This window comes from Varanus komodoensis, unplaced genomic scaffold (genome assembly GCF_004798865.1).
Source record: "Varanus komodoensis strain SLA01 unplaced genomic scaffold, ASM479886v1 scaffold1, whole genome shotgun sequence".
NCBI lineage: Eukaryota > Metazoa > Chordata > Lepidosauria > Squamata > Varanidae > Varanus > Varanus komodoensis.
Genome location: NW_025335268.1, coordinates 79,434,574 through 79,447,304, shown reverse-complemented (window position 1 = coordinate 79,447,304; position 12,731 = coordinate 79,434,574). Strand labels below are relative to the sequence as shown.

The 12,731-nt window shown below is 37.6% G+C and overlaps 1 protein-coding gene across 3 annotated transcripts in view; it reads right to left on the bottom strand.

The window, feature by feature from the left end:
* Positions 1 to 12,731, bottom strand: part of MID1 (midline 1) — a 227,406-nt gene that overhangs the window by 35,949 nt on the left and 178,726 nt on the right. For all 3 annotated transcript variants that reach the window (XM_044432296.1, XM_044432287.1, XM_044432277.1), the window contains exon 3: positions 1,938 to 2,033. In XM_044432296.1, coding sequence (XP_044288231.1) covers positions 1,938 to 2,033 — 96 coding nt within the window. The remainder of the gene's footprint in view (positions 1 to 1,937; positions 2,034 to 12,731) is intronic.

Here is a 12,731-nt window from a genome sequence, read left to right as displayed (position 1 = left end):
TGGGAAACTGTGGTTAATTAGAGGTTTCCTGGTTTGTTTGTAAGCTTGTGCAGAGAGATGAGACGTAGCTATATATAGGGACAAAAAGCAAATTCAAATTTCTGTTCATGAAGCAGATACAGGATAATCTGAACACAACCTCATGTTTTTGAAATGACATTTTAAATTAAGGCTGTGTCACAACAAACATGGATAAACTTAAATTAGGATATAATGTTAGGCATGCTCAGAGAGGCATATTTTTGTTTGAACATGCACAGAATTACACCTTAATCACTTTTTGGCAAGGGCTTCTTAAACAGGTAGTTCCTTGTAACAAAACCAGTTCTCCTTGGAAGTAGGCACATGGATGTGCTTAACCTCTTACTTTCTGCCTCTTGCTGACATATGTTACATGCAACAATGCAGTGGTTAACATAAACCACCAGTGATATTTAAGCATGATTAGTGCAGAAGTGTATTTTTCATCTCTTACACTCAGTGTACATTTAGCTGAGAATATTATTCAGATAAAAACCCCTCTATACCATATGGTTATATTTTGAATGTGCTTTTATTTCTCCATATGCTTTTGGAATTGAAGCTGAATGCTATAGACTTATATCAGAAACTTCTGCACTTAAAAAAAGGACATTCTAATGCTTCCATTAATTTCACTGGTCCTTTCTTCTAGGAAAATATGTATCAGAATGCATTTCTAAGCATCATTGGCATTTATATTCTGTCCTATCGCCAAGCACTCAGGACGGCTTACAAAATGATTAAACACATCCATGTACCTACTTCCAAGGAGAACTGTTTTTTAGATAATAATATCTAAGAGAGAGTGTGTGTGTGTATGTGTGTATGAATCTAATGATATGTGTGCATGTGTGTGTGAATGGATATATATATGAGAATCCAATGATTGTATTACTATTAGAATTATTATTATTCTGATCTGAATTACACTATAATCTGATGCTGTGTGGCTCCATGAAAAATAGCCACAAGACAAAATTGGAATAGGACACAAGAGGCCGCAGGCATGAAGCTCAGTTTTCTAACCACAGGGAGCCCTGTCCACTCCAATCCATCTGCTGTGGAACCTATGTGCACTCCGGAGGCTGATGGGTCATCTTTTAGGCTACATAGTCAGTTCATGCCAGGATATGATGAAGCCACTTGGTATGACTCATTGCCCTGTACAAACTCTTCTACAGCTGTCCACTGCAGGGCAAAATCTGCAGCCATGGAAAAGATTTGCTTCATGGTACATGTTGTCCACTGTTACTTGTATTTTTAGAGAACCCTTGATAGACACTTGAGAAGCCTCTGTGGAATACAGCTTGAATGATGTGTAAAAACAGTAACAGGCATATCTGCCTTAAAAGTATTAGTATTACAAATATATCCTCAAAATTGCTTCTTCCTCTTTTAAAACCTCTATTTCAGAGGTTAACAACAATGCTCACCATAACGTATCATTAAAAGCTCATTTATATAATTTGGCCTTAATATTTACAGTATTATGATGTTCCTTTCCTTAACATTAATTTGGCATGTTTGATACTACGCTCAAAAGCAAACAAACCCCATTGCTTCATATTATTCATTAGAAAATTAAATTGGATTTCCATCAATTCACCTGAAAATCATATGCCATCTCAACCAGGTAAGTTTTGTATGACAGGTACACTTGACAGCAAACTTATACATTACAGGACAAAATATGAAAAGATGCCTATAACATTTCCTGGGTGGCTCTGTAAATATAAGACTACATATATTCCTGAATCCATGTTCAGCTCCATAAAAGCTACATTGGTAAGTAACATCCATGTAAGCACTTCCACACAGCGGTACTTTTCTAAAACTATGGGAATAAGATGCTTCATCTGGAGTAGTAGATTATACAAACAATCTAGGTGTCAACAAAAGTCTAGAGCAATACTCACCTCCACATGTTGGCAAGTCTGAATTAATTTTGCCAAGAGTGTTTCTAGTTCAGTATTTCTCTTGATAAGGTTGGTGAGATTACTTTCCAAATTTTGCTGTTAAGAAAGAAGAGACAGATATGTGATTGAGTACTTTATACCATTTATAATTCTACTCATATATGTTCATGGGGAATTACCCATCTCAAGAAGCAAGAGCAGTAAATCAATCTTCAATTTTTGTGCATCTTTATATTATTGAATGCAAGACAGGAAAATACATCTTTAGTCACTGATATGCAAATATTTGGCAGCAGAAATGTAATGGGGAACTAGACCACGGACAGAAAGAGCACTCCCAATGACTTCAAATTACTCTAGCCTGTGTACCCTCTTTGTTTTTGCACATGTGTAGCAGTTGTTCTCGCATAGAAGCTTAGCTCAGGAGTAAAGCACATACTTTGCCTGTGGGTTCAATCACTGGTATCTCCAGTTAACAGTATTAGCTAGTAGGTGATCAAAAGACCTCTGCCTGCGACATGTAGATGTCAGAGAAAAGAGTATAGCCTATAGAATAGCCTTCTCTGCTTTGCAGCAGCTTTGCCGGTTCCTAATGCCTTTAACAGGTATCACAACTTTGAAAAAGTTTTATTTTTGCATCCATTTAAAGGGAAATTTGCTACAGATGAAATAAATTTATTGTGCTCCTCTTCCCAACTCATTTGTATTTCTCTTTTGGAATGCAATTAACTTGCTGTGACTAGTCTTTCCTCTTCCTAATCCTTTACTGCTTACAGGTCTGTTCATCTGCCAAAGTCTGAGGATAATATAAGCAGTCCTGGCAAGACTGAACAACAAATCATGCAAAAAACAAGTGAAACAAAGCAAAACCAAAATCTCTTCTATTCTCTGCTCTTCTCTGGTTTCTTCCTATCCTATTAATATGTCTTTATTAATTTATTTCACTTGGCCTATTAAATTCAATAAGGGTATGTTATCATTAACTTGCATCATGCCAGAGATACCCATACTCCTAAAGTCATTTTATGGATAACTGCTCTGGCATGCATCATGCTACATGCCACAAAATGGCTTCATACTTTCTATATTTTAGTTCTCATGTTTCCTTGGGGCATACAAAGGCCTGCTGTATGCTCTTCAAGCCCCATGGCAGCTTTCTTCACACAACACAATATTCATGTTTACTGCCTCACCGTATGATTGAGTTGTTCTCACATTGCCATTGACAGCCATGTTGAGTTAATTGATGTCACTTTGTTTTGACTTGAAATTTACTTCCCAATGGCTCACATGGCAGTAACTGTGAAAATTATATCAACACGTGGCATGCCTTCCAGTTGCCTGGGCCAGAAATTCAGGAGTCTGCTTTATATTAATCCACATATGGTCTGATTTTTGAAATTATGTTTAGATGCCTCCTGCCTTCCAAGAAGCTGATTACCTTATATGGCTTTCCTCCTTTTTATCTGCACAATTACTTTGAGATACAGATTGATTTAGCTAGGTTTGTGCTTGGGGGTGTGATTTGAACTTGGGTTTCTCCCTGGTCCAATTCTGTCATTCTAACCATTGTATCACACTGGATTTCATTTTGCATCCGTACTTAGATTTGTTCCAGTGCATACAGGTCCAAAGATTTTACTGGATGTTGGATACAAATTTTAACCCACTGTTTATAATACAGAATATAGGAACATGAATAACTATTATTGCTGCCACCTAACTGTACTTAAAACATTACCTCTGTTTCCTGAGCAAAGAAAAAAGATTAATTTTTGAAAGGTTAGGCTTCTATTTAATTACTGTAGCTCTTAGAATTCCTTTCTTTGCTTTTATTTAACGGGTGCTCCCCCAGTTAAATAAAACTAAGCACAGAAGAGAATTTTTTAATTCGTAATAAGAAAAAGGATGATATTCATCATGTCCAACATTTTTTCCCTACTGAAAGGAGCTCAGTGTCTTCACGGCTCTGTGCTGAATCACCAGTAATTCAATCTGTGCTTCTTTAATGAGTGGAATTCCATTCTTCCAAGTGCCTATTTTCCTAGAAATCTTTAAAAAAAACTTTTATGTTCCTCCGGCCTTTTGGGTAGCATTACCTCCTTCTGCTGAAAATGACTTTTTATTTTTGCTTTTTTCCTCCCTAACTTTTAGATATACTGTTTATGCATAATTGGTTGCCAGTGCATTGTTCTCCTAATGGGAATGGACATGTTGAATTTACTTTAAATTTAATATCAGTGTTGCTTTGATTACAATCTGCAGCTCTCTGGATCATGACTCACAATCTAAGGAAGCTCTGTGTGTGTGCATGCACAAAAATGAGATATGAGAATGTGGTATGGAAAGACAAAGTATACACTTTAAACTAAGGAAAAACATAAATAATCTACATGCACGGCACTGAGATTGTTCTGACTTTGTATCTCAGCAGTTCCCACAGTGAAAGAGAGAGGCCTTTTAAAACTTTATACATGCAAGAGGTGTAGTTCTACTAAGGAGTTATTTCATGAGCCTTTGACCAACAACTCCAGAATAAGAAGCATCCAGATCAATTTTTTTTATTCTTCATTGAATTATTCATGCTTAAAATAATACTTGGATAAAGTTTGTGTAAAATTACTTTGATGAAATATTCAATGAATATTTAAGGTCTTAAATTATAATACTAGTCTTTAAAAATTTATAACACTGTTCAGTGTTCAACATTTAACAGCACCTGCTAAAGGCAGAAGTGTGTTCTATACTACAAAAAAGAGTTAATATGAAGTTTATATCCAGGAAAAGAGACAATGTCTCACCAAGGGTTAGTGAAGAAATTATTTTAGGTGTAATGAGAACAGAAATGAGGAAAGAAAAATTCCCTATTCCTGTATTTCTTGTCATTATATGAAACACTCTTGTACCATTATGCTTGAGTTCTACTTCTCATTTTAACCAATTAAACATCAAATTCTCATTTGTAATATTTATGTAAGAAATTATATTGAATGTTTGAGATTCAGTGCAAGCCAGAGATCAATGCATAACACAGCAAGAAGTGTGGCCACTGTTTAAGCATATTTATCAGGAATTTACTTCATTTATTTTAAGGCCTTATTTCCATCTAAGACTACAGTCCATTATTATTTGTTGTATTTTAAATTCTCCTAATAACAAACATTCTCTGGGAAGATTGGAAAAGTCCAAAATAATAAAATAAAATATAAAAGTCATCAAACAGCACACGAGAAAGTTCATATATCCATAAAATATTAAATCTATACCCACTTACCAAGTAGTAAATCCTTGAAACTTAACAAAACCAGTTTATAAATAGATATTTATAGGACTGTAATGTTTGCTTTGCCAGGCTTTTGAAATCTTTTGAGGTTTTGTTTGCAACACTTTTTCTTACTGGCTGTTTTTGTTTCTATTCTTTGAATTTTCTCCCTTGTTTATTTGAACTGTTAAATTTTGTTTTACTATGAATGGTTATATCTTAATCAGGCAGTTTGACTTGGTAGGAAGAGGCAAACAGAGTTCATAATTGTGCAGGATTTTGGCTCTCTCTAGAGTATCTCTTTCGTGAAACACTTAATTTCCTTTTCTTTGCTTTCCTTTTCATCCCAAGTGCTAAATGCTGAAACCTTAAAATTCATGATGCTGCAGGGGAATAGAGCTGACATTAATATAGATATATCAAAGGCAGTTCTATGCCTTGGCTCAAAGTTAAAATGCAAAGGTATCCCATGCAGTAAAGTAATAGGCCTATATTAGTTTTATTCAAAATGTAATGCAAAGGATCCTGAGGCTTTAACACTTCTTCCTTTATTGCCTTTGCCTCATCAAAAAGACTGCTTCTAATGAAGACACTTGTCTGGGATAAGGAATCACAGCATTACTAGCAAAGAAATCTGCACCAAAGCAAATAACCAAAACGAGTACCGTCTCGTTCACGAAGCTTTGGTTAAATTCAAAGCCTCTGTGGGTGATTCCACCCTGACCTGAAGCCCAGTTCCTCCATGAAGGTGAAAGCTCCATGCTTTTCATCATCTGTCCAGCGCACAGACAAGCTTTGAAACATCCTCATTGCCACTGTCCAGCAGTAGATGAGTGAGATCCTACCTGTGTCAAGTCTACCTTCAACCATCCACACAGCCAAGGTGGCTTGCAATGAGAAGCAGGTTGCATTCATACCCTTTCCTTCCCTGTCCCTCAGGATGCTTCTCAGTTAGGTGCTTCACTTCCTTAGGTGTTCTCACCACCCACACAAATAATGCCAAGCAGCAAAATCATCATCATCATCATCATCATCATCATCATCATCATCATCTCAGACATCTGACTCACAGTCTGGGATAGGCAAAAATGTTGTGCACAATGGCCAGTTATGGCACACCACAAAAACCCCATTTAGCACCACCTCAAAATTAGTGTGTGTGACCTTAGAATGGTCAGAGTGTAGCCTCAAAGACTAAGGAAGTTGTGGGCTAGTGCCTTCCCCAAAGCCCAGTGACTTCCAGAACACCTCATGCATGCCTTCATTCATACGCTATAGGGAAAAGTTGCCCACAATAAATGCTGGAGGAGTGATGTTTTCCAAAAAAAGTAACTGATCTACCTCTTTTAACAGAAACACACTAAAAGGACAGAAATGTTATAATAATAATAATAATAATAATAATAATAGTCGTAAAACTCTCCTAAGAACTCGTGTCCTTTCCTTTCTTGCTTCAAATTGTTCAGTCTAATTGCCAAATGTTTGGCAGAAAAATTGGGTATAAATCAAATAAACTCTTCCCCTATACCCATCACAACATTTATATATGTATCAAATTTTACCACCACTTAATTCTTCTCTGAATAGTAATATACATTAATTAACGTGAGCCACCACAGAATTTGTTATTATAACATGTTAATACTGACATGACTCAGAGAAAAGAAATGTGCCATTTGTATAGAAGAGAAGTATGGAGTTGAACATCAATTGAAAAACCACACGGGAAAGTTCTTTATATGTGACTGTTAGGCAATAATAAGCTAATAGATAATTATACAGACCAGGTAGATTGATGCAAAATTGAATATATAATGAAAGACTGTCCAGGTCAGTGATTAAAGTCAATCACCCAGCCATTTAACATTCAAACCATATAATTTTATCATATTATATATTGTTGAGGACAGGACACTTTGGAAGGCATTTGTTCATAGGGTGGCTGTAACTCAGAGGTAATTTGATGGCACACAAAAATGACATATTATTATTTAAATTGTTGTGAACTACCCAACAGTTTTGTCTAGTGGGAGGAATAGAAACACAATAAATAAATTCCAGTGGGAAGTTGGCATCAGGCTTTGGGGACAATGTCCTCAAGCAATCAGGGTACACAAAATGCACATCCCTCTCACAAAGCATAAAAGCTCCAGCAAAGTCTAGTACCTGTCGGGGCAGCTATACTTTTGCTTTCATCAAAACGGCAATTCTGTAGCAGGTCTTCTTGTGGGCATCCTTAACCAAACTGTTTTATTGGGACAGTGTACACATCATATCTGTGGCATGTGAGTCAAGTTTCGGGAGCCTATATCTGACCCCACTTGAAGATATTAAATGGAAAATCTATTCCCAGGATATGGGGTGGGGACATGGTGCTATTTCCACGCAGAAAAAAGAGGACTACCCAAGGACCTGGGTCTCACAACATTGCAGAGCACAGATGTTGCATGCAGAACGTCCCATGTGCAATCCCTGGCATCTCTAGATGGGTGCTATGGGCTATCAAGTTGTCTCTGACTTATGGCAACCCTACGAATAAAAGCCCTCCAAATAGACCTATGACAGCTCCATTCAGCTCCTACTAGTTCAAGGCTATGACTCCCTTTATGGATTAAATCCATCTCATATATGGGCTTCCCTTTCATCTTCTATCTTCAAATTTCCCTAACATGATTCTCTTTTCCAGTGAGTCCTGTCTTCTCATGATGTGGCCAATTTTTGATAGTTTTATCATTTTTGCTTACAAGGAAAGTCCTGGCTTGATTTGCTCCAGGAGCCGTTTGTTTGTTTTTCTTTCAGTCCAATGTATTTGCAAAGCTCTCTTCTAGCACCATGTTTCCAACATATCAACTTTCTTCTTGTCAGCTTTCTTCATTGCCCAGCTTTCACATACATACATTGTGATTTGGTATACAATAGTTCGGATGATCTTGACTTTGCTCACCAGTAATTCATCCTTACACTTGATGATATTTTCTACCCATTGCTGCCTTTCCACGTCCTAGTCTTTTCCCAGCTGCAGTCTCCCTTTGAACTAATGACTGAACTGAATGTTCAGTTTCAGTCATTTCACAGTTTCAATTTGTTCACCATTAACAGTAATGTTCTGTAATTCTTCTGTGGATATATCTGCAGAGGGTTGGTATCAACAGTACTGGTTTAGATAGACCAATCCTCTGACTCGGTGTAAGACAGCTTTCTCCATTCTTGCACAATACCAATTAAACCTTGGATTTCATGTGATAGCTAAAAGGCAGCTATTGCAACTCCATCAATATGGTGTAATGTACTGGAGTAAAATGCCTCTCAGCCAATGACCCGCAGCATTCTGTACCTGCTGCAGATCTCAACATTAGTCCTGAAGGAGGTTTCACCTATAGACTCCTCAGGGGTCCAGTTGCATAGCAATAAACCAATTAACGCTTAAAACTGTGATAGTCCAAAGAGGCAGGGATCTCAGTAGGTATTTAAAATGGACTCCTCCACAATTCCCTTCTATTCCTTCATACCAAGATATCAGATCAACCTTACTTTAAACTCACTCTCCTACCACAACTCTCTCATTCTAGCCAGAATTAAAAAGTGAAATATTAAAGACAGTTTGGACAAGGCATTTTCAAATGTCAAGCATTTACAGCAGAATCTCATAATTCCATGTATTACTAAGGGAAAGAAGCATTTGCTAGAACAGACAGCTAAATATTGTCTTCAGAGCTACAGTTTATTTAAAGATTTTGGAAAGCGGTTATATAAAACTATGTATCTACTTGACTTCACTTATTTTATGAGATTAAATGGGAGAAAGATTACTCTCAGTCATTCCCTGCATAGTATTAAATATTTGTGGTTAAAACACATCAGCTTGTCTTGGTCCCTTTGGGTTGTATACAAATCAAATAATATAATATAATATTGTGGAAAGTATGAAAGACAGCCAAGAAAACCTATGTAATAACTACCCTTCTGGATTCAGGAAGACAGCTGTGGGTATGATCCAGAATTTATTATTCTTTGTGTTTCTAGTCTCTGTACTTCTCTCTCTAAGTATTGGAATGTACTGTGGTTCTTCAGGGAAAGAAAAGGACTCCTATATTACTACTATCCATAAACTTATTATTAGGTTTTTAATAACATCTTAGGACTCTCAGAGGTGTCAGGCATTATAACACATGAGTAACACAACTAATATAGAAAAACTAGTGGCAGAACTGTGTTCTAGATCTGTGTGCATCCTGGTCAAGCCGTTACAGGCTCTTGTAAAGCGGGCTTAAAGCGATGCAAGCAAGCGCTCCTCAGTACATGATAAAGCAAAGACACTGTTGCACGTGATCTTATCCACTTGTCCGTCTAACATCCAGGGAAGATGGTTGGATGTAGATATCAATTTAGACATATATTAGGGTAGGAACCTACCCATACTCACCAATCCACCCTAAGGCTCTTCCCCGAGTGCATCCTTGGAGAAAGTTTCAGAGGACGTCAACAGGCCTTTTCAGTGGTAGGCTCCCCAGTAAAGTCAGTCCTGGTGTCAAGTTCACCATTTTTTCAGGCCCAAATAAAGTCTTTGCTCTACTCCCAGGTATTTGATGGCATATAGCCAGTAGCCTTTTAATGTTATTGTTTAAAAACAGGTTCTTGTAGTTCAATTGTTAATTATTTCTAACTGTTTTGAAGTTAAAGGTTTTGTATGTTAAAGGTTTTACATCATATTTTATCATACTGTCAAGTGCCCAGACAGCTTTGGCTATTGGACATTACAAAAGTAAAATGAATAGAGAATACTTAGTTTAGCAAAACTGGTTCAAGGAACAGATTTTCTGTAACACTTTTTGTGTGCACTTGTCCCATAGTTGTGTGTCGGCTAATCAATACAATATTAAGTATTTGAAAAATAATACTTTTCGGAGCTCTTTAAAAAAAAATAAAAATCAGGGATTGCTGAACATGTACTTTTCTCCCACATTTGAAAAAAATCCAAGAAACCCTCTTCTTTTATCCTTCAACAACTCTGAATTCCTTCTAGATGGAAGCCCACCGGGGCTGATCTTATTTTAGAAGAAACCAGAATATCCTGTTCTGCCTGCAAAAAATTTTGTATTACCCTCCCTTTTTGGTGGGGCACATGATCGTCCTAATGCTCTCTTCTGGAACTTTCCCCCATCAAACCCCTTCTATTCAAATTAGAAAACTGTTGTAACTTTGAAACAAATTTGCTTCTTTGTGTACATGGCCATGCATGCTCACATACATATAGCAAAACATGTACTTTTCCTAGTTTTGGAAACAGGTGGGAAAGATTACACTGATTAAGAAAAATATTCTGCTTGCAGTGTAAATCTTTTTGGTCTACATATCATCCAATGTGGGTCATCCACTAGCAACATGGGCTTTTCCTTTCTCCTGCTACACCTGCCCACCCAATTATTCTGGAGGGCTGTAAAATATGGAAAGAAGTGCAGAGACAGCAAAGTTCCACTGCACCAACAGATGTCTACAAAAGCAACTGCAGGATCCGACCCCTAAAATAACACGTAACACTTCAATATTTATTTATTTATTTAAAACATTCCTATGCTCGGGGCGGCTCACAACTGCCCAAATGTTTTGATGTGATCAGATCAACCACAAGCATAGTGACTGATCATAAAAGCATTCACAAATTAAAGCATTCACAAATTAGCAATACATTATTTAAATAGCCGCTCAAATAGACGTGCGCACACAAATAAATAGAGCTTACGAGTGAGTGTTGTGTGATTACAGACATCCACAGAGAGAATGAAAAAGAGAGGGCGGGAGAATGCCTATTCTTCTTCCCTGTTTTAGGTGGTTTCAATGATGCATCATTTTTCTTTCTTTAGGACCTGGGTCATGTAAAGGTCAGCATAAACTGTGCAAAGCAGAAGAGCTGACATGTGTCTAATCTATACTTTCCTCCTCAGTTCTCTTGTGCATTAGAGCATAGAACCTCATCAGACCACAGGACATCTGATTTTCTAAGACTAAGTTGCTTGGAATGCCTTTCATCAAAACAAAACACTATGTAAGCCCATAGACTGCATTGTGCTCTGCATCAGATATTTCCACATAAGGCACTGAGGAAAGTATTGTACTTGCTTTCATGGTAAAATTATTTTCATTTCCCTAATTGTGCAAAGTCTTATTTATTGGTAAATTGTTCATTAAGTAAACTGCCTTACAAAGTATTACCCTGGTTTGGAGGTAATTCTAAACCGTCACTTAAGAACATAAGACAGTGATACCAGATGAAACCAAGGTCCATTTTGTCTAAAATTCTGTTCATATGGTGGCCAACCTGTGAAACAGGGATGCCAAAATTTCCTCCTGTAAACTTCTTTCTGGTTACTTATCATTGGCTCTAAGCCAATAAATCTAGGCCAAACCCAATTTTAGTACTATCAATAACAATAATTTGAGCATGTGAAGTTTTGAATTTGGAACTCACTTAAAGCATAGCCCCATCACCGATCCTGTAATACAGTGGAATTTGCTATTGCTGCCCAGATCATCTGATGGTCTTTCATGGTCATTTGTGCTCCCACTTGGTTTTTGGGCCCTGACTTTGGTGCCAATCTCTAGGCTAAGTTGCTCTGCTGCAGATAACTTTGTTCCCCCTTAGTGCATTTACTGAACATCTTGGGAACAGTCACTCTTTCCATCTTCATTTATAAAGATGCTCAAAGGATGGTTGCATTTGCATGCCTAGAGGCAGAATTATTTATTTATTTGGAATTCTTGTATGCCACCCGATTCGCATAAGCCTCGGGACGGCTTCCAACGCATAAATAAATATAGATCTTTACAAATGCATAAAATACTGGAGACTTCCAGGCATAAAAATTTAAAATCAATAAATAAAATCAACAATTAAAATAACGTTTAAATAAAAAGGTCTTGGCTTGGCGCCGAAAAACAAATAACGACGGCGCCAGGCAGACCTCTCTAGGCACCAACGCAGAGAAAGCCCTCCTCCGGGTACTCACCCTCCTAATATCTTTCATGGAGGGATCCCAGAGAAGGGCCTCTACCGCCAATCTCAAGGGGTGGGAGGGCACGTATGATGCAGGCGCTCCTTTAGGTAACCAGGTCCCAAGCCGTTAAGGGCTTTGTAGGTGTTAACCAGCACCTTGAATTGGGCCCAGCCTTCAACGGGGAGCCAGTGAAGCTGACGGACAACTGGAGTTATATGAGCACAATGCCCAGTCCCCGTCAGCAACCTGGCAGTTCTATTTTGTACCATCTGAAGTATCCGAACTGTCTTCAAGGGCAGCCCCACATATTATCTATTTTAGTGCTGAGACAGAGATTGTTATCTACTTCAGGGCACTGTGTGCAGAACTAGGATGGTGTTATAAAACAAATGTAAAAACATTAAACAAGTCTGGTAAAAGTGGGGAGTGGGGCATGATTTGGTGTCTGCATCCTAAGAATAGCTGATTTTTGTCCAAGATCACCCATTTGGTTGAAATACAATGAAGCTGAAGGATTTCTTTAAAAATTGGATCAGTTCC